Below are 22,637 nucleotides of genomic sequence, written 5' to 3' on the forward strand. Positions count from 1 at the left end.
GGGGTTTGGGTTGGCGTTTGAACTGTATTTAATACAGAACTTCTCCTACTTTAACCATTAAAAGAACAAGGGGAGAAGCATGAAATAATTTATCCCCACCTTTCTTTTCTCATTCCGTATTAAACGTAAGAAAAGGCAGATAGGCGCAGCTAAAAAAAATAAAAAATATTGAAGGTTCTTTAAACTCAGTTTGGCATTGTTGACAAAATGTTTTTAAGGACACTATCAACAACATACACCACCTTTAACATAACAATGGGGCGGCATTGGCTCAGGAGGTAAAGCGCTCGTCTAGGGATCAAGAGGTCACAGGTTCGATTCCCGGCTACTCTGAGTTATATGTCGAAGTGTCCTTGGGCAAGACACTGAATCCCTGATGCCCCCGATAGCAGGTAGTTGCCTTGCATGACTGACACTGCTATGAGTTAGTTAGTGTGTAAAAAGGGAAAAAATGTGAATCACATTGCAAAACGCTTTGGGAGGTGTTTATTGACTTGAAAAGCGCTATATAAATGCAGACCATTTACATTTAACAAGTTTTTATTTTATAGATTGAAACATTCAACCAGTTAACGTCTATCCATCCATTGTCTGCACTGCTTATCCTCAGTAGGGTTGCAGGGGTGCTGGAGCCCATCCCAGCTATCTTCGGGCATTGGGCAGGGGACACCCGAACTACTTGCCAGCCAGTCGGAGGGCACACAGAAACAGACAACTCTCTTGCTCATTCACTTCTAGGGACAATTTGGACCGGCCTATTAACCTGACATGCATGTTTTTGGAGTGTTGGAGGAAACCAGAGTGCCCGGAGGAAACACACACAAGCACGGGGGGGCATGCAAACTCACAGGAAGGCTTGTAGCTCGATTTGATCCCGTGACCTCAGAACTGTGCCCCGGATGCGCTAACTACCTGTACCAGTATATATCACAAATCACCTTTTTTCTTTAAAGGTTCCAGATAAACATCAGACGCAAAAAATATAAAAATATTTCTTTCTGCTTGACTGCTTGTACAAAGGACATTTTAGTTTCAGGTAAAATGAGCGAGTAGATACTATCTGTGCGTGTCCAATTTTTAAACAGTGACCCTTCCTTGCCTCTTAGTGGCTATATCGCAATCAGAAACAAGAAATTTGAGATAGACATTTGTATGCAATTTTAAAGGGTCACTGTGTAATATTTGACCAGTAGATGTCGCTGTATTGTGAAGTGCAAACCAAAACGAGTGCTGCAAAGCAAGGTTTTTGTTTTTTTGGGGTATCATGTCAGCTCCCTTTAGGTGAGTCTCATGCTATGTAATATAAATACGCATTTCTCAACCTGCGTGTATTTGAAAAAATGCTTGTTCATATAAAAGTTCACAGATTTTTGTGTATTATTCAAAACTATATCTTTTTTTAAATTTTTATTGAAAGTTGTTTTTCTTCTACAAGGCGGAGCTAAATGATACACGTTGTCCCTTTAACTTACGTATTACGACCTGCTGCCTTCCGGCAAGCGCTACAGGTCACACAAAGCAAAAACGAACAGACTCAGAGACAGTTTCTTCCCCACAGCCATTACCACCCTAAACAGACACCGCACAAAAAACTGAAAACTGTTGCAAAAAACTACCTCACACGTATGTAAATGGTACTCACGTACATGCTGTCTGCACTATGCTTGTTCAATGCTCAAACAGACACCGCACAAAAAAACTAAAAACTCGTGCCAACACTACCTCATACGAATATAATGTTACTCATGTCTTGTTCTTGCACATGCCGACTGCACTACGTTTAATGCTCAAATTGCACAATGTCTGACCATTTCCTGTTTCTGCACTATGATGTCTATGTTTGCACCAATGCATATGCTGACTATTTTTGCACTATGATGACTTTGCACCAAATGCAATATTGCACAACCGTTACGATACCAACGTTATCACGACAACCCTGTATGTAACATCCCACATGCCGACATTTCTTGTGTAAATACCATGTAAATTATAACTATAGCCTTATCCCCCTTGTCTTATAACATTATCTTCTCTGTTCCTTTATCTTCTTGCTCATACCTCACTATGAATGTGTAAAACTGGAGTGTCATGCCCAATTTCGTTGTCACAATATGTTAGCCCATTTGTAGCAATGACAATAAAGGTATATTCTATTCTATTCTATTCTATTCTATTATAAATCATTTTTATTAAAGGGTTACAGATTAAAACAGGACAATAAAGATATGAAAAGATATGTGTTTCTGCTTTACTGATTGAAGTTTAGCTTAAGGTAGAAATGGGTGAGTTCAGTAATCCCTCGGTTATTGCGGTTAATGGGGACCAAAACCACCCGCGAAAAGTGAAAATCCGCGAAGTAGCGACGCCCCTTCAAAAATGCTTTAAAAAAAATCATATAAATCATTTTAATGTATTATTTTTTTTTTTTAGACCCGCGAAGCTCTGAACCCACGAACGTGGAACCGCGAAGTAGCGAGGTCCCACTGTATATTCTAATTGGTGCAAGCCTCATTTTTAAATTTCAACTGATTCTCTTATTTGTTGCCCTGTAGTGGTTAACAAGAAATTTGAGATTGACATGTTCATGCAATTTTAGGGAAAAACACAATATTGTGATATATTGGTATAGCTTTTAAATTAGCTGATATTTTCAGGGGGTTTGGGTGTCCGTAGTGTTGGTATCTGATATTAATGACTACCGTAATGATAATTTTTTTCTTTTTGTTTTTAATATTGGACTCCTGAAAAGAAAATTGCAAAGGATGCCAATTTTTTATTTTGATTATTGTACCTCACTGCTATTTGTTGACTGTTGACTGGACAATGATGTTGCTGTTCTTTGATTACACACCCTTTGGGGTCTGTTTTTTTAACCTAGGAGATTTAATAAAAATGTCTCAAAAGGAGACTTTTAGAATAAGTTGGAATCTCTTATCTGAGGTTTAGGTGCTCTGCTGTTATTTTTGCAAATTCAAAATCCATTGATGTCTTTTTTCCTATTTTGAGTGTCTAAACATTACAAAATAGTATCTGAGTCATATTGGGAAAAAAAGAGTATTGCATCCGAGCCATACTGGTCAGCCAAGTGGTATGTTTGGAATTACACATACGGTAGATGTAATTAAGTGGCAGCAAATGAGAAGTTATCAGCTATGTTTGTTAGGGGTTGCCCACTCGCAATAAAATAGCAGGAAACCGGTAGGTAAAAAGGTTTTGATCTAAAAAATACGAGACTGGGAGATTGTCAACTTTAAGCTTTAAAAGGTAAACCCCAAAAAACAATAAGTTTATTGTCTGCTTATCTTTTAAGCCCACGAAAGAAAACCTGACCAACTTCCCTTACTTTAGGGTTTAAACACTACTGTGCCACAAGGTGGCGCCAAATAGATATTTCCATATTAAATATTCAATTGCCAGAGTCCAAAAGCATGCAACTCTGAAGCACTATTCACATGTATGAAGTTTGGAGAATTTATTACTACCAAGCGCAGTCGGGTGATCGCCCCGCAAGGCTCCGGGTGCCATAAGCCTATTATTAAATTCTACGTAGAAAGCCGGTTCATTAACATTCCTGTCTGGGGTACCTGTTGCATGCTAGGCTTGATAACTTGTGTCACTGGGCAATTGTTGTATACAATACTCAATGTATCATGTACAAACTATAGGTGAATAGATAAAGAATTATACACATCAAATGTGTTATTCTCTTTACGGGTGAAAGTAATGACTTTTGAGCTTAGATCAATGTCTTTCTTTGACTCTTCCAGTCTGTTTTATTTTCTGTTGTCTTTTTTTGCTTTCTTTTCTGGACACATGCGTGGCCAATAATACCTATAGTCGAGAGGAACTTATACAATTGGGTCTGCGTCTAAATTTTGACTTTTCGGGCACTTTTTATACCACCTTTAATATCCCGCAAGAGATACAAAGGGATCTCCGTGGACGGCCAACCCACTTACGAAGCGACGGAGACGGCGTAGGGATCGTGAACAAAAGCGGGACTGTCGCTCGGGCAAGTGTGCTAAGCTAAGGAAGGTACATCGGCGAGACGGTAGAGAGGACACGAAGATGATGGCATTGTGCCTAATTCCACCAATATTTCTTCATTGATCTTGCTTGTCAACCGACGCCTGAGACTCAACACGCCCGAACGGCGACATCTTGTGACGATTTCTACAAAGACTTCAGCTAAGTTAAACGATTCAGCAAAGCTGAAATTTGGTCTTTTAAATATTCGATCGCTTGCTCCTAAAGCTCTTCTTGTTGGTGGTCTTATTTGTGATTACAAACTTAACCTGAATGGTCTGTGTGAAACTTGGTTGAGACCGGATGAGTTTTTACCGTTAAATGAGGCTTCTCCTCAAGACTACGTGATCAGTCATGTAGCATGCTCTTTGAAAAAGGGTGGCGGTGTTGCGCTCATTTCGGAAACTCAAACTTATTCCCCGTACCTCTAAGGTGTTCGAGGCTCTTGTTATGCGGTCCTCCTTAATGTCAATTTACAGTGCATCCGGAAAGTATTCACAGCGCTTCACTTTTTCCACATTTTGTTATGTTACAGCCTCATTCCAAATTCTATTAATTTAATCTCTTATATCAAAATTCTACACAGAATACTCCATTATAACAATGTGAAAAAGTTTTTTTTTTTAAACTTTTTTTGGAATTTATTAAAAATGGAAAACTAAGAAATCACATTTACATAAGTATTCACAGCCTTTGCTTAATACTTTGTTGATCCACCTTTGTTAGCAAATACAGCCTCAAGTCTTTTTGAATATGATCCCACAAGTTTAGCACACCTATCTTTAGGCAGTTTTGCCCATTCTTCTTTGCAATAAGTCTCAAACTCAATCAGGTTGGATGGGAGACGTTTGTGCACAGCCATTTTCAGATCTCTCCAGAGATGTTCGATCGGATTCAAGTCTGGACTCTGGTTGGGCCACTCCAGGACATTCATGGAGTGGTTCTGAAGCCAATCTTTTGAGATCTTGGCTGTGTGCTTTGGGTCGTTGTCCTGCTGAAAAATGAACCTTCGCCCCAGCCTGAGGTCAAGAGCGCTCTGGAGCAGGTTTTCATCCAGGATATCTCTATATATTACTGCATTCATTTTTCCTTCTATCCTGACTAGTCTGCCAGTTCCTGCTGCTGAAAAAGTGAAGCGCTGTGAACACTTTCCGGATGCACTGTATGTAGTAACTATTTACCGCGCACCTGGACCATACGCAGTTTTCTTATGAGGAATTCTCTGAACTGTTGTCTGACCTAGTAACCTACGCAGATAAAATAATAATTATGGGGGACTTTAACATTCATATGAACTCCCCACTCAGTTCACTTACTGTTGTGTTTCGGTCTCTAAATGATACATTTGTTTTTAATCAACTGGTTGATTTGCCGACACGTAAAGATGGAAACACGCTAGACTTGGTTCTGACTCGAGGAGTTTTAACCTCAAACGCGACGGTGTTACCGTGTACTACCGTTATTTCTGATCATTATTTAGTTACATTTGAGGTGCTGGTATTAAAAAAAACTGAAGTATTTAGCGGACGCAATATAAGCACTGGCAAAGTTTCTAAGCTCTCTGATCTTCTTTCAGGAGTAGTTACGTTGTTTCCTTTATATAAAGGCTCTATTAACTCACTCATGAATGAGTTTAATGCTACCCTGGCTAGTGTCCTGGATTCAGTAGCGCCCACACGGCTTAAATCACGACCTAAAAGACGCACGCCTTGGTTTACTGATGAAACTAGATCGCTTAAACAAGAATGCAGAAAATCTGAAAGAAAATGGCGCGCTACAAAGCTTGATATTTTCCGTCAAACCTGGTGTGCCAACTTGTTAAAGTATAAAGCAGCCCTTGCCTCCGCAAAATTAGCCTTTTTTACGAAGGTGATTGCGGCAAAAAAGAATAACCCCAAAATCCTTTTCGACACTGTAGCATTGCTAACGAGGCAACAGATTATCCCAGATAGTTCTACCCAGTCAGCCCATGACTTTATGGTTTTCTTAAATAAGAAGATTCAATGCATACGGGAAGAAATTTCTAAAGACACTGTTAATATATCACATATTAAAGGGCTGAAATCTATAGATGCGCGACATGTTGGCTTTCCAGGGAATTTTTTCAGATTTAGTGATCTGTCTTTGATAATCTTAAACAGGTGGTGAGTATGGCCAAACTGACGACTTGCCTGTTTGACCCCATCCGGGTTCGCTGATTAAAGGTCTTTTTGGGGTCCGTGGACCTTCAGTTCTAAATATTATGAACATATCACTCTCCTCAGGTGTAGTTCCAGCGACTTTTAAGTCCGCTGTTATTAAACCTACACTGAAACGACCCAACCTTGATCCAGAAAGCTTATGTAATTGTAGACCTGTGTCAAACCTACTGTTTCTTTCTAAAGTACTTGAAAAAGTTGTGGCACAGCACCTGAATGATTTTATATCCAATAACAATCTTTTTGAATCAATGCAATCTACTGAGACAGCCCTGATTATGAAATGATCTGCATTTATACAGCGTTTTCAAGAACCGTTCTCTTATGGTTCAGATCCTACCTCTCAGATAGGACACACTGTGTTAAATAGGGTGAAAATGACATCCGAGCCCTTTGTGTTACCTGTGGTGTTCCGCAGGGTTCAGTACTAGGCCCCCTTCTTTTCAGCATTTACATGCTTTTATTAGGTTATATTATTCGCAAGTATGATATCAGTTTCCATTGCTACGCAGATGACACTCAACTATATCTTCCGATGGAGGAATCTGCCACACTAAATTCTGGAAATTTGGAGGCCTGCCTCTCTGAGATAAAAGAGTGGATGTCACTCAACTTCTTGCGCCTTAACTCTAAAAAGACCAAAATGTTAGCTATTGGTCCATCTAAACACCGTGACTTGTTCTCAAAAACTGCTCTGAACATTGACAAATGTAAGATCACCCAGAGTGACTCAGTTAAAAATGTAAGTGTCATATTTGACCCCGATCTGTCCTTTCAAACACACGTGAAGAATATTACTAGAATAGCTCTCTTCCATCTTCGCAACATTGCTAAAATGTATCCAATGCTGTCACAGTCAGATGCGGAGATTATAATTCACGCGTTTGTTACCTCCCGTGTCGATTACTGTAATGCACTACTCTTTGGTCTCCCGAAGTCCAAAATCAACAGCCTTCAGCTGGTACAAAATGCTGCAGCGAGGCTTTTAACTAAGACAAGAAAGTTTGATCACATTACCCCGGTTTTAGCTAACCTGCATTGGCTCCCTGATAGCTTAAGATGTGATTTCAAGGTTCTTTTGGTATTATACAAAATCATACATGGACTTGCTCTCTCATATCTTTCAGATTTAATTTCCCCCTATGTTCCGGTCCGGAGCCTTCGCTCTGAAAACGCTGGTCTACTAGTGATCCCAAGAGCCAAGAAGAGATCCGCAGGTTAGAGAGCGTTCTCCATCCGGGCCCCGGTGCTGTGGAATGCTCTTCCCCCTGATATTTGATCTGCAACCTCAGTGGAAATGTTTAAATCTAAGCTCAAAACATACTTCTACTCTATAGCATGTGAATAACCTATACTTTATGTTGATAATATGTGTATCATTTGCCCTCATGTAGGTTAATAGTCTGTAATAATAGTTTGTAATAGTCTATGATCTGTGCAGCCCTTTGAGAGTCACTGTGATCACGTTTAGCATTTAAAGATGGACCAACCAGAACCGTGTGATAAAGAAATATCATATGCATTGTCATCTTTTTTTAGGAAACTTATTCTCATTCTGGCAAATTGCCTTTCTGAAATTACAAAAAAAAAAAAAAAAGACTTTGACAATTGCAGAGACCCTGCATAGTCTCGTTTTGGATGCTATGTAGTTCAAATTCCCAGACGACTGCTAAATTTCTACTCTCCCATTACAAGTTCGGTACAGTAGCTCGCGTATGTGTGCGCTGTTGGGCACGTGCCGAGCGGCGTATGAGAGAATCCATCACTCATCGCCGATTTACAGGCCATGCCTAGACTGTAGATTTTGGCATGTGGTGAGCTCGTGAGAATTGCTATCATCTGGAGCTATTGCTTCAAAAAAGAAACAAGTGTGATTTATAACAGGTTGCTAAAAACAAAAGGAAAATCGCTGACTTTTTGCTTTTGGCTTTAAGATGAACTTCATTATGGTAAGTGGATTCTTTTTCCCATTAAAAATAGTCATACATCTGGATTATTACTATTTTTTGATTAATGACAGCAGCTTTTTATTTGACCACTAGAAGGCACTAAATAATACACAATGCCCCTTTACAAAATAAGTTGATTTTAACAATAAGCAAAATATATATGAGGTATCATTTAAAAATGCATTTTCAAAAAAACTTTTATGGTGTATTTATTTTACAAAACATGAGGCTCAACTGGAGGGAACTGACATGCTTGATTTCGGTCGGTGGAAAAAGGAAAAATGGCAGCGCCAATCTAAATACTTTTGGTGTTGCTGACTTTGATGACTAAAATAAAGTCGCTATCTTGCTGCTAGCACATATTTTGTGCTTTTTTGCGCGGTTCCTATCCATTATCTATGATTGTTTTGTGACAATGGGCTGTTAAACTGACATGAATTCTGCCTCAACAATGCTTGCACAGCTTTGCTACGTCACACTTGTTTACCAACACAGAACAGGCTTTATAGGTGTTGGGTAATAATTGAGTTTAATACGAAAGACAAAAAAAAAAGAAAGTACAGTATGTATAAAAAGCAGTAACATAGCCAAATTTTTACTCATTCTAATGATATTGATTGCTCCGAAGCAGAGTGCATTTGATCGTTAAGAGTCTGCTTCTCTTTTGCTTTTTGTTTTACTTATTTTAATTTATATTTTTGCGTGTTTTTCAGATTATACGTGTCTAAATTGGTTAAAATAAAATTGTATTTTTGTTTTGTTTTTTGCATTGTATCATTTATGTATTACGCTGAAGAATCAATATTTTTAATTTTCATTTTATTGTTTTGCATTTTCAGGGATTTTGAGTTGTTCGATTTTGAATCTGTTCAATGTGTAAAAAGATAAAATATGTTTTTGTTTATTTTACACATCTCATCTCATCTCATCAGCTGCACCGCTTATCCTCAGTAGGGTCGCGGGGATGCTGGAGCCCATCCCAGCAATCATCGGGCAGTGGGCAGGGGACACCCTGGACTGGTTGCCAGCCAATCGCAGGGCACACAGGGACAGACAACTCATTCGCTCATTCACACCTAGGGACAATTTGGACCGGCCAATTCACCTGAAATGCATGTTTTTGGAACGTGGGAGGAAACCGGAGTGCCCGGAGGAAACCCACGCAAGCACGGGGAGAACATACAAACTCCGCACAGGAAGTCTGGAGCTGGATTTCAACCCACGACAGGTTCCCATGACATGAACTGTGCCGCACAAGCGCTAACCACTGCGCCGCCGTGCTGCCCTATTTTACACATTTCATATTAAATTTAGAATTACCAAATAACTTGTTGCATACTGTATCATCATGCCCTACACAGTACAGTGGCATCTAGTGGTCATCTATTACACAGCATCCCTTTAAATGAGCTAAATGTGTTGAAAAGGGTTGTGTGTGGTAAATCAAATCTTTGTCATTTTGGACAGGAATAAAACATTTCAAATTCAATTAACGCTTTTTAAAAACAAATTCCAAGTGAAAGTATCTAAGAAAATTGGGAAATAATCCATCAATGACACAAACCCGTAAGCCTTTGGTTCCTCTGGTACCAGCAGGACCTGTGGCCCCAGGGGTTCCCTGAAAGACAGAAGAGAAAGGAATAAGCGGAAGAAAGACAAAACAAAGGTTTACACATCACAGAGACCCCAAACTCTAAGGGGCAAAGGGGAACAGGGGCTAGTAGCATGACCTCGAGGTTTGTTGTTAAATCTGCCACTCACACCAATTAAACCACCTTGCAGTGAAATCCCACCCCTGCATGTCTCCTTAATCTGTATTTATATTTGCTGTGGTGGCTCGGTGACCTCCCGCAGCAGTTGACACCCGCTTAATCCGAGTTGGGCCGAGCCAAGGCCAAGGTGATTTAGGTTCGGGGCAGGGGGTCTTCCAATTTGTTGTCGTTGTTTTCATTTGGAGCGACAAGAGGGTCATGTGGGTTCAGCAGGAGGTTGCCTGATCAATTTAAGCTTAGGACTTAACAGAGTGAATGAACAAATGGTCATGCCCATTTGGCTTTACAGCTATTTGTAGGGCTATTGTTCTGATCAAGTTAAATTTAGATGGAAGGGATGAATACAATAAACCAAGGGTTTCAAAGTCAAACGGATAGAAGGGCTAAATAGAAGGCTTGACTGATTGAATGTTGAACATTTTTTTTCAAAGTTGTATATGATCTCGTGGTTCGCAACCGTTTTTTTAATTTTAGACCAGTTTAATTCCTGACAATTTTATTATGGCCCAATAAAAACATATTAGTCATAACAACAACACTAATAATACCACACCTGAATCCACTGTATAACCTTTCACTAGACCACTACAGATCTAGATGACATAAGAAAAGGCATTCAATCTTATTATCATACTATTGAACTTATCTCATCATCACACTATTTTTACTCACGCTCCCACATTCTACAACATTCTTTTGGCTGAGCTCTATCCCCTAATGTCCCATTACAGCATTGTACAAGAGTAGGAGGCACCAAGAGTAAAATAGTGTGCTGTTTAAATAAATTGTAATTCAGTTTCCTATGCAATCTACATTCCAAATGGTCCAGTGATTTAGATTTGGTGATGTCACCACCACGATTCGGGTTTAATTACCGTTGCATCCAATGCTGAACAAATATGGTCAGTAGTATTTTTCAATTGATCAATCATTACTCTAATGTGATATCTATTTTATATACATTTTATATTTTAGCAAAAGTGGCCTAAAATCACTTCAGATAAAATAATATAATTTTTCTTATAATTATTTTTAACTGGCTCAACAGCGCCCCCTGCTGATTATTTGTTGATATTACAGTAGTTATTCATAACAAATAAATAATAAAAAGTGTATTCAGTGCTTTTATTAGTTTAAAAATCTGCTTGAGCCTGTAAACGGGGTTTGTTCTTCGGTCCAAGTGTGTAAAACAGTATCTAATTGTAACAACAAAAAAAAAGATGTTTACTTTTGCGTTTCGCCTATCACAGGTTCTCTTGGAATGTAACCACCACGATAAACAAAATATTACTGTACACAGCGATTCCTCTTGTTTGATAAAATAATGAATCATGATCATCTTAGAGGCTGAAAAAAACCTTCTTGGGGGCTGGATGTGGCCCACAGGTCTTTGACTGTGACACATGTGCTACTGCTGCTCGGGTCCTGACTAGAACAAGGAAGTACGACCATATTAGTCCTGTGCTGAGGTGTCGCTCTGGCTTCCTGTCGCTCAGAGAATAGACTTTAAAACAGCTCTGCTGGTGTATAAGTCTCTTCATGGTCTAGCACCAAAGTACATCTGTGACATATTGGTCCCATATGAACCATCTCGGACCCTGTGAAACTCAGGGACAGGCCTTCTGCTGGTGCTCAGAGCCAGGACTAAACAAGGTGAAGCTGCGTTTCAGTTCCATGCAGCTAAACTCTGGAATAGTCTTCCTGATGACGTCAGACAGGCGTCTAATCTGACAATGTTTAAGTCCAGGCTGAAAACAGCTCTGTTCAACTGTGCATACAACTGAAAGGGTTCTATCTGCACTCTTTACTTTTACCTTATTTTAATTCATTGATTTTATTATGTTTTATCTGTGGTTTTAATGCATTTTAAAAACCACATTTTAAAATTTCAATTTATTTTATTGTGTGTTTTAACCTGTCTGCCATTTTTGTAAAGCACTTTGAATTGCCTTGTGCATGAATTGTGCTATACAAATAAACTTGCCTTGCCTTGCCTAGACGCCTGGAAAGTATAATAATTTGTATATTTTTATAACACTTTTACAATTTATTACATTGTTATAACATAAAATGTTATTTTTTCTTGTCCTGAGTGGTAATTGTTGTAGCTTCTTCCCTACTATCGTATTTATTCACGCTAGCGAGGTTGTGTCGGTCAGGTCACTAGCATTAGCAACTACTGACGTAGAAGTTAACAATTACAGCTAGTATCGTGGAGTGTAACATTGACGACTAGCATCACCAAACTCCCTATATTAGCCAACCGTATTAGATCCATTCAGTTGGTCTGAAGGGGGTAAGTGACAACAAACCACACCCAACTTTGCTTATTTGTTGACATATTAATAAGCTAAAAAGCCTTTGAACTGGATACCTAAACTATAAGCAAAATCAAAATAAGGCATTCATAACAAAAGCCTTACAAGGTAGAAATCAGGTGACAACTTACTGGTCTTCCTGGTGGTCCTGAAGGCCCAGTCTCCCCTGGTGTCCCCGGGTGACCCTACGAGTACAGAAATTGATGTTGAAAACAGTTACACTGCAAAAATGCGAGCTACTGACGAACAATACCAGAGTAAGCGAGCTAGCAAACTACTAGATAAGGGGAAGGCAACCCAAAATGTTGATAGAGTCATGTTGGACCAAAAACCAATACAAAAAACGACAACATTTGTTTGGAGCGGCAAAAAATTGTAAGCTTTATATTAGCCTAGGAAGGAAGGAAACAAATAGTGTTCATATCTCTATTTATTGGAAAATGTTAACAAGTTTTGTGTCATGTTTATCCACTGACATAAAACAATTTACTTTTCCATTAGCAAACATTTCCTAAAAAGTACCAAGGAGCCACTAGGGAGTGCTAAAGAGCCACATGCGGCTCCAGAGCTGCTGGTTTCCGACCCTTTACTATGTGGTGAACACTTCTTGTTGCATCTGTATAGCTTGCAGGATAGCTGGTGGCTAGCACTTCCCGTTGTCATTATACTGAGGACTTATTAATGTTTGTGGTTTATATAGATGCACAGGATGAAGAAATGAGTTATACTCAGAGGCATGTGATTTTGCACATTTAATAGGAAAAGGCCACAAAGTTTAAAAAAGGAGAAATTGATGTTACTGTGAATAATGTGTCATCGACCCTGAAACCAAGCTTGGTCCTTCAAATCAAGTGTACACTTCAGCACTGAAGTACGCGTGGTGCCAAAGAGGAGCGTCAAAGTGCAGCGGCTAAGTACACGAGTCGCCGAATTGAGTGCCCAAGTGTGTTTCTCAATTAAAGGTACTGTTACCTCAGAATAATATTACACAATAAAAATAAAAAATAGTCATCCAAGTAATTACTTGAGTAAAAGTAAGTGCGTTGAACAGCATGCACGCTGTGCAGATCCTCCACAAAGAAAGAAAAAATAAATAAATAAAATAAATAAAATAAAAACCCACAATAATTGAATTTCGGGCCGGGTTCAGGCGCGAGCCCAAGATATTACCTCTAGTTCACCACTGTAAGCAACCTCCAAAGCAGTAATTGATCAAACATTTTGTTTGCTGAATGTCGTTTCCCCTCTATGCATCAAAATGTTTATGTTTATTTTAATGTCTAGAAGTGATGTGCTTTCACATAATGAACACCCATAATTATATTCATATGCACTTTCTACATAATTTACATGCCAGTAGTGTTTATAACAATACTACAATAATTATAGTTGTTATTATAGTCATTTTGATCTTTATTGACCAAAAAGTAAGTATTGCCTGATTAATTGATTGATTGATTGTACAATGGTATTGTCAACAAAAATAAAATAAAGACACATACAAAACAATTATTTTGCGGGTGTTTGGTTTTTGTTGAAAATATCAAATAAAAAGGTATCATTTTCAATATGAGTTTCCTAAGGTAGAATTATATACCAGTTATTGGCAACAGTAGGAAAAGACAGTTACCGTGCATCCCTAATTAAATGCCATATTCCATCCAGCCATAATCTGGGCCGCTTATCTTCAGCATGGTCACGGGGGTGCTGGAGCCCATCCCAGTGGGCAGGGGACACCCTGAACTGGTTGCCAGCCAGTCGCAGGGCACCCAGAGACAGACAACCATTCACTCGCTTTTTCACACCTAGGGACAATTTGAACTGGCCAATTAACCAGACATGCATGTTTTTGGAATGTGGGAGGAAACCGGAATGCCCGGAGGAAACCCACGCAAGCACGGGGAGAACATGCAAACTCCACACGGGGAGGCTGAGGTAGCTGGACTTGAAATCTGAACCTCTGCACCGTGGGGCTGCGGGCTAACCACCCATCCGCCGTGCCGCCATAAATGCCATATATAGAAATATATTTTGGTATTTAAGGTGATTCTCTGAAAATAACGAAAACAGTTTGAAGGATGAAGATACATTTATATAATAGCGGCATAAGGACTCTGTATCATTATCGAGCTGAAAAACTTTGTATCAAACATAACTAGTTGGAACCGATTAATTCAGAACTATGTCCACTAGTAGAGCAAGTACATAAGTGACATACACGTTTTTCCTTATAGAACTTCTTTGTGAACGTTTCCAATGACTTCCTGATTGCATAATTAGCATCCATGAGGCAAAGTCATTGGAAGTGATCAGTCACGGTTGTTAAGAGTTTTCCAGCAGGCATAGCTGCTAGCTTTTGTAAGGAAATGTGTTCCTACTTTCCCATCAAAAAAAAATCAAGTTCTAGAATTCCCATGGGAATAGCCCACACGCTTTAATTGAGGACCCTTTTTGAGCACAAAACCCCCCAAAATATATATTTTTAACTTACATCTGAGCCTTTCTCTCCAGGTGGTCCAGGAAGGCCCATCGTTCCTCTGTCTCCCTGAGAACACAAAAGTGCAGCGTTTAGGTCTAAGGGGGAATTTTTTTTTTGCCTTTGTCAAGAGCGGGGTGGTTTTTGTCGGAATTCACATGGAAAGTTACCTTCTCTCCTGCTATTCCAACCTCGCCCACGGCTCCGATGAAACCCACCAAGCCCTGAGAAGGTGAAAACAGTTGCCTTGTTCAAAATAGCCCAACAATAATCAAACATTTTCCGCCAGATATTAGGATTCTATCCGGGGCATGCATCTGATTTAAAGAACTTTTCTATGGATCCATATATGACATTTTATGTATGTATTAAGGCTTTTTTGTACATTCTTTAATAAGGCCAAGAACTTAAATTTATAAAAAATCCAAAGGTAGTCTAGCATTAAAAAAAAATCCAAATTAATATAATTGAATGCTAAAAAAATATTTCTTAAGGTACAGTTATACACAATAGTAAATTTGTAATGTTTCAACTACAATTTATACTCAAGATGTTACACCAACAGACCCTGTTTTGGCTATACGTCTCTAAGGAATTCTTGATATGGAAGCTCATGAAACAATTTATGACACTTTATGATGAAAACCCAAGGAATAAAACTGTAAACACCTGAAAACGCCAGCCGAGCACCCAGAGCAATTTGAATACACCCTTCTCATTTGCAGTATTTTATGATATTTCGACAAAAGAACTCTGCTCACACTTTGTTTTGAAACCATTATTTACGACAAGATTGACGGTCAAAATGAGCCTGAACAAAATAAGTAACTGCAGAGAGAGAGGCAAATTAGAAATAGTATATCTGGCACTACTATGATTTCATATAGTTAATCAAATAATATAACAGTTAAATAAAATGTGCTGAAGAATTATCAGTTGTTTGTAGAGCACGTTTGTTTTTTTGTTGAATTTTGTCGTAAAATATATAGTGTGGCTTTAAAAAAAAACATACTTAAATAAAAAAGGCTTTATTAACCCTCTGAGTCAAAAACCTTTAGGTGATAGCCAAAGAGGTAAAAAATAAAAGATGTGCAGTTAAGAAAAGAGTCTTACACTTTCTCCCATGGCACCGATTTTTCCTGTGATGCCAGCCTCACCCTGCACAAAGCAAGCACACCTACCATTAAACATGCGCTAATGACCCCTGCTTGAAAGAAACAAAGAAAAAGTTCACACCTTCACTCCTTCAGGCCCGACCTTACCAGGGAATCCTTTTCTGCCCAGTCGACCCTAAACAGGACACAGCATTAACTGTCTCGCATAAACAATGACGGTCGCTGAATCACTGGCGCTGACAGTTTGCGGTGAGTCGGCAGATGTGGCCGTCTGCACAGGTAACACGCCTCCATTCCACTTTTGGCACAATGTGAGGTTTTTTTTGCAGACTGTTATGTTCTTGACTATCATTCCTGGTGTTAAGAGGGGAACTAAGTGCTTTTTTACCAGCCGTAACTCCTCTGAATGAAATGACTCAGGGATCATAATGTTTGACCTGGATAAGTGGTTCACATGTCTTGACATATTCAATGAAACCCCCTCTTAAGCGCAGTCAGAAAACAAAACATTTCGTATCAACACCTACTGTAATTCACTGTAGTATTAGTGAACCCTATAAATACTAAAATACATAACCAGATATCCATCTTAGGTCAATGTACTACGCTCTCACTCGTGAGACAATTTTGTACAACATTAGAATTTACCTGGTCCTGTTGTCACTTTGGACCTACAGTGGAACCTTGCTAGTTCGCTGTTCCTTTTTGCGGGTTCGGAGCTTCGCGGGTATAAAAAATATACCTTACATTCTCAATAAAAGCATTTATTGACTTGACGCCATTGAGCTTATGTCAACTGAGGACACGGTGTAGACACTCTTATTGTGAAAGGGAGGGGGAGGCCCTGACACAATGCTTAGTCATTGCCGCTTCGCTCGCTGTTTTCATTTTCAATATGTAACCGGTAGTGTTAACAAGCGAAATAAACTGTGATTGCTGCATGTGGTTGAGAGCAGTTAATACAATCATACTGAATGGTTCGTAGTGGTTTCGCCGCAGTCCTATTCCGTGTACATACAACATATTTTACATTTTTTTTTTGTTATAACATGAATTTCACTCTCTCTCTCTCTACCCGTATTCTATATGGTGTACTGTATACAGGGGGGCATACTGTATACCTGTATACGTTTTTTAAGCATTTTTGAAGGGCGCCGCTACTTCGCGGATTATCATTCTTCGCGGGTGGTCTTGGTCCCCAATAACCGCGAAAACCGAGGGATTACTGTATTTCTACAACCTGAACAGTAATACCAAAATTATTATACAAAATTATTCCGCATAGTAATTATAAAAATTATCGCACTACTATTAAATGATAGTTGTAACTGAGTGTATTTTTCCACAGCTGTATGAAAATCCTGGACACTTGTCAAAAATGATAACGGGGTAAAATTTGTTGACACCTCGCCACTTTCCGCTTTGATTATTGCCGGTTCACTGCTTCAGGGATTTTTAATTGAGTTGTCTTTATTGTCATTGATATCAACATCTCATGCGTTGTGTTCTGCAGCAGACAGCAATGCTATCACGGAGCTGGAGCTAAAACTCGTAGAAAACTGCTATATTTATAACGTTTTTTTTTTTAATCATCACGGAGGTATGGCTGAATTTGAGTATACCCAAAGCTTCTGTGCAGCTAGCCAGCCACTCTCTAAATCGCTTTCTTACACTGAAAGAAGAAACCCTACAATGTTGTACTTTATAATAATGACAATAAAGACTATCAGCAAGTTCATCTGTAGACTGAAGTTAAAGCCAAACAAAAAAAACTTAATTTTATTCAATAGGAGCATTACTAATTGCAGCAAGTATTTGTGAACTGATACAATTTTGCCTTAATGGTAAAGCATAGCCAGCCTGCTATTAGTCTGTCAAACTATCAGACACGTGAACACGAATGCAGAGTATGTATACAGCAAAATATAGAGTGAGCTGAGGGAAACAAAACAACCCCTATTTGTTTTTAAAAATCACAGCATTATACATTTATGACTGCCTAACTATGATTAATGAGAGTGTGTTATTTTTATCCAATAATTGTAAGTCGAAGTGCATGAAAGGGAACTTGAATAAATAACTAATACACTTTTCACAACATTTTTATATCCTCGATAACCAGTACAAGCATATCAGCCATTGGAACAAGAACCTGTTTCACAGTTAATAAAAGGTTGATATGAGAGCTATTCATGTAAGGACAAAGCGTGGACTAGTACATTGACCTTAAAATGCACATTTAGTGTTTTAGATAGATGTTTTCCCATGGAGTTGGAGAGTGGGATTCGTGCCACCTGGACTGAGATCAATCCATTCATCTCCCGCTTCACTCCTCACAAAGACTGAGGGGGGATCTGACCCGGATATATCAGCGGGGGTCAGGGGTGTTGGTAGCTCGAGTGAAAAATGCAGGATGTAAAAAGAACAAGAAAAAAAAGAATTCTAGCCCATCTGGGATCATCAAAGTGACTGACTCAAGAGAAATCCAAGAAAAAGTATTTTTCCAATGTCCAACTCCATTTTGGTGCTCGGAAGTATTCTTTTTCTACACCATCAACATTATTTAACCTTTTTATGCTTGCTATAAATCTCCACAGTCAACAGAGAAATGAAAGTTATCACCTTCTTGTCTTCAAATGAGTAAATTGTAAGTACATGAAATTGACTGCATAGACTAGATAGGGTGGTAAACAACAGTGTTTATTTAATAGGTTGTGCTGTTCAAATTATCGTGGTATAATTAAATGAAAGAACGTTACCAAATCTGATTTTCGAATGATTCCTATGACTGATGGTCCAAATTTATCTGGGCTTGAAAAAACGCTAACAATGGCTGACTAATGCCAATCCTCCTTGGCTAACATTTAAAGAACAGGACCAATACTAACCTGAGTGCATAAATATACTTCACTGTACTCTTGTCAAGCTAATGGAGCGTATCTGCTGTTGTATAGTACTTATTTTTGTAAAACATACACTAGAGATGCAAGATTTGGCACCAAGAGATAATCACTAACCTCAAATCCTGTTGGTCCTGGAGGTCCAATCGGGCCCTCATCTCCCTGAAAAAAGATTGTTTTGTCTTTGGCTGTAAAACTGTTGTTGTTTACGTTGCTTACCTCCAAGCCTGGTAATCCCTGTGGCCCTGGTAAACCCCTGGTACCAAGCTTTCCCTTAAAACAAGTATATTTAGGTAAATTTAACACAGTTCACATTTTTTACTGAACTCCTGTATACAATTGCAGGATAAATATAAACTTTGTCACAACCTTAACGGTGCGTTAATGGCATTCTGGTCATGTTGATTTTTCTCACCTTTGGCCCTTCAAGACCATTTGTTCCAGGTGGTCCCATATCACCAGGGAAACCCTATTAAGGTAAATTAAAGGAGCTCAGAATCCTGCTCTAAAACAGTCATAACTCGGCAATGCGACACACACCTCGAGGCCCAATGGTCCTGGTGCGCCATCCGGACCTTTGTCTCCCGGACTCCCCTGAGAATTTAGGACAAAGACGCAAGTTTAGGACTGAACCTAACACAAAACGGGGGTTGAATATCTACAATCTGCTTTCTTTGATATACAACTGTCGAAAAGAGTCTGACTCACTAACTCTAATATTACCTGGGCATGTACACTTTTCTCTTACTGTACGGGGAATTACGTATCACAACTCTATCTGGTCAAAATATAGAGCTTCTTTGGTAAGTTTAAGGTTGGTTAAAATGAAAAGAAGGAATGGGAGGGTAAGAGCACAAGTGGCCAAGTCTACCAAAACAAGTAGTTTGTTTAAGATCTATAATTTTGGTCTCAGATTGGCTGTTTGGATGACTGAATAGTGTGTTTATACTTAAACAAATAACAAGTATATTTGAGGGAAATTAGCAAACGTTTTTGTTAAATAGGAAGAATAGGGACACTTTCTAAGCATCAATAGTTAGAAAATGTTAACAGCCGACGACTGAGTCAACACAGGAGGGTCAGGAATTGGCTAATTAGGTCTGAGTTGGAACACTAGGTCCACACTAGACCAGACGAATCACACAGTTGAGAGAAAAAAGCTGTTCTTCCCTCATAGCACTTGTGAATAATCATAGCGTTTGACAGTAAAACTGTTAAAGGATTTCTCTAAGATTCTACAAAGATTGCATGAAAACTGTTTGGTTTAAACCAGTTTGAATATTGTGCTCACACCTGACCAAATTAATCATACAAAGGGGGAAACTGGAGTATTATTTTAAACCTGGAAAAATAATTATTTTGGCTTAAGAGGTCAAGTTACCTCCAACAGTGAAACCGCAACCAATCAACGGTGATCCTCAAATGGTTTATCCGGTTCAAGATTTAAGTACAGTATTCACGTTACACCAAAAGAATCCTACCATGGTTTGATCAGAAAATATAAGGACTGCAAAGTTACAGTTGATGTTTGTTTACTTAGTAAGTGTAAGGCAGAATACAATAGAGTAACTAACTGTTGCTAAGTCACTGGTGAGCAATTCACAGTAGTATTGGTAGACCAAGATGCAAAACAAACCTGTGGCCCTGGTTTCCCACGAGGCCCAAGTGGTCCTGAAGCCCCCTGGGCACCCTGTACAAAAACAACAAATTTCATTGGAAAAAAAAAAAAACGAGGGACAACTACGTTTTCATTTGGAGAACAGTTCTGATTTTGATTCTAATGATATGCAGTCAACGAAAAGCCACTAATTTCAAGACTTGCCTTGTCTCCTTTGAACCCTCTCTCGCCTTGTTGGCCGGGAAGTCCGATGTCACCCTAAGGAGATCAAAAGAAACAGGATTACAGATGCGGTTTAGACATTGACATGACTAACGTTTGGTTTACGATTCACTGGTTTTGTAGCTAAACAGTCAAACGGTGCGTACAGTCTCTATGTCATCAGCTCGCCTGCGATCTGAACCTCAATTTCATAAATGCTGCAATAACACTTAGTATCCCTGTAATTTCAGTCTTTTATGTAGACATGGATTTACTGGAATTACATGCTCAAGTATACCTTCACCAATGTTGTTGATGTTTGTTTAGGGAAAGGGTGTCAAACTAGTTTTGGTCACCGGCAACATTAGAGTAATGATTACCTTCAGATGGCCATGATTGCAACCATAATTGTATAATCACATCATCATATTACTACATACATAGCACAACCCCTGCATTTAATTGTTACATACTTGAGTGTTTTTGAGAGCAAATGAAAATTACAAATCATAGAAAATAGTCGTACGTATTCTAGAATTAATGTTAGGAGGTTATTTTGAATAAGTCACATCAAAAGATGTGGTGGGCGGATTTGGCTGCTTAGCTATGAAATTGAGCCATGGATCAAGTCATACTAAAAGAGAGTTTTTAAAAACAACCTTTAAAAAGGGTTCTGCATTACAGTATGTAAGGTTTTGCAGCTTAAGTGACATAATATAATAAATGCAGCGATAAAATAAGCAGGAAGGAGGCAGGGGAGGAACCACAACCAACCTGTGACCATTATTGTTTGGATATGTTAATATACTAGTAGAGCCGTGGCATGAGTTCAAAGCATTTGGATATGTGATGCTTATCAAAGATTAGAATTTAGTAAAAGTAGGCTATATAAGTCTACGCTCCGGGACACAAAGAACTACACATCCATCACATGCAATAACAAGAATATTCAGGTCACCTTATCACCTTTCAGTCCTGGATCTCCTGGATTACCGGGCACCCCCTGGAAGAAAATGCCAAGCCATGGGTTAAGGATCCAAATCTCAATATATCAGGGAGCCCAAAAATGGTCTGAGAGTAAATGCTGCTTAGTTTTTCAAACAAGGATGTTGTTAAGATTACCTTCAGTCCATTAAGTCCAGGAAGGCCCATCTCGCCTACAGCTCCCATATCACCCTATCAGAACAAAAACAAATATGGTTATATTGACAAAAGAGAACAGATATACAAAGCAACATTCACATAGCTATAGTGGCTAAATAAACTGCTATTTCAGGAGTCTATTCAGACAGCACCGCTTTTAAGTGAAAAAGAAAAATTGAAGGGTGAATGTGAAAATGAAACATTAATTAGGGAGGAGTGAAATGCTAACATGTCGGACAAGTCTTGGTATAGAATAAAGGTCCCCAAACGTCTTTACTTTGAGGGCCACATAAATGTTCCCTTCTCCAATGAGTGGACAGTGTCATCCGAAAAGGCAGTAAATTTTATCTCACTTGTTACTTTTACAACAAATTTGTCATTGCTTTAAAAATAATAGAACAATAGAATAGAATGTATTGCCTTTGTTACATGTGAAATGCACAATTAAATTAACATTCACTTCTGATTCCTTGACCAAAAATTATGTGATAATGAGATAAAACCCAATGCCCATTCTTACATGGACTATACCACTGATCATCCAGTTGTAAGAGTACAGCTAATTGCTGCTGTGACCTAAGTTGGAATCCTATCACAACCAAAATTGTGCTTCTAGACTTTAAGTCATTTTATGGATTAATATGAAATGTGATTATACATGTATTTGGTGGATGAAAAATAAATCAAAATGATCTGGTATTGTTCAGGAGCCCGGACCAAATTTGGAGGTGTATCTGGCCACTGGCTGTAGCTTTGGGACCACTGGCTTAGAAGAATATGTATTAATGTATTTTATAAACCTATTTAGTATACAACCAAATAAATAAGGTAAATATAAATTCATTGTTAAACAGCTAATCTTTACGAGGGCAGAGAACACTCCGCACTGGTTACTAGCCAATCATAGTATAAGGTACT

General features: G+C 38.8%; 1 protein-coding gene across 1 annotated transcript in view; it reads right to left on the minus strand.

The window, feature by feature from the left end:
* Positions 1-22,637, minus strand: part of LOC148350945 (uncharacterized) — a 100,814-nt gene that overhangs the window by 15,373 nt on the left and 62,804 nt on the right. Inside the window, exons 15-28 of the mRNA XM_088320147.1 lie at positions 21,699-21,752; positions 21,535-21,579; positions 20,580-20,633; positions 20,394-20,447; positions 19,298-19,351; positions 19,173-19,226; positions 18,977-19,030; positions 18,875-18,919; positions 15,979-16,032; positions 15,856-15,900; positions 14,913-14,966; positions 14,758-14,811; positions 12,398-12,451; positions 9,741-9,794 (exon numbers count right to left, since the gene is read on the minus strand). Coding sequence (XP_088176273.1) covers positions 9,741-9,794; positions 12,398-12,451; positions 14,758-14,811; positions 14,913-14,966; positions 15,856-15,900; positions 15,979-16,032; positions 18,875-18,919; positions 18,977-19,030; positions 19,173-19,226; positions 19,298-19,351; positions 20,394-20,447; positions 20,580-20,633; positions 21,535-21,579; positions 21,699-21,752 — 729 coding nt within the window. The remainder of the gene's footprint in view (positions 1-9,740; positions 9,795-12,397; positions 12,452-14,757; positions 14,812-14,912; positions 14,967-15,855; positions 15,901-15,978; positions 16,033-18,874; positions 18,920-18,976; positions 19,031-19,172; positions 19,227-19,297; positions 19,352-20,393; positions 20,448-20,579; positions 20,634-21,534; positions 21,580-21,698; positions 21,753-22,637) is intronic.

The sequence above is a fragment of the Urocampus carinirostris genome, chromosome 16, assembly GCF_059441175.1.
Source record: "Urocampus carinirostris isolate Australia breed hairy pipefish chromosome 16, RoL_Ucar_1.0, whole genome shotgun sequence".
NCBI lineage: Eukaryota > Metazoa > Chordata > Actinopteri > Syngnathiformes > Syngnathidae > Urocampus > Urocampus carinirostris.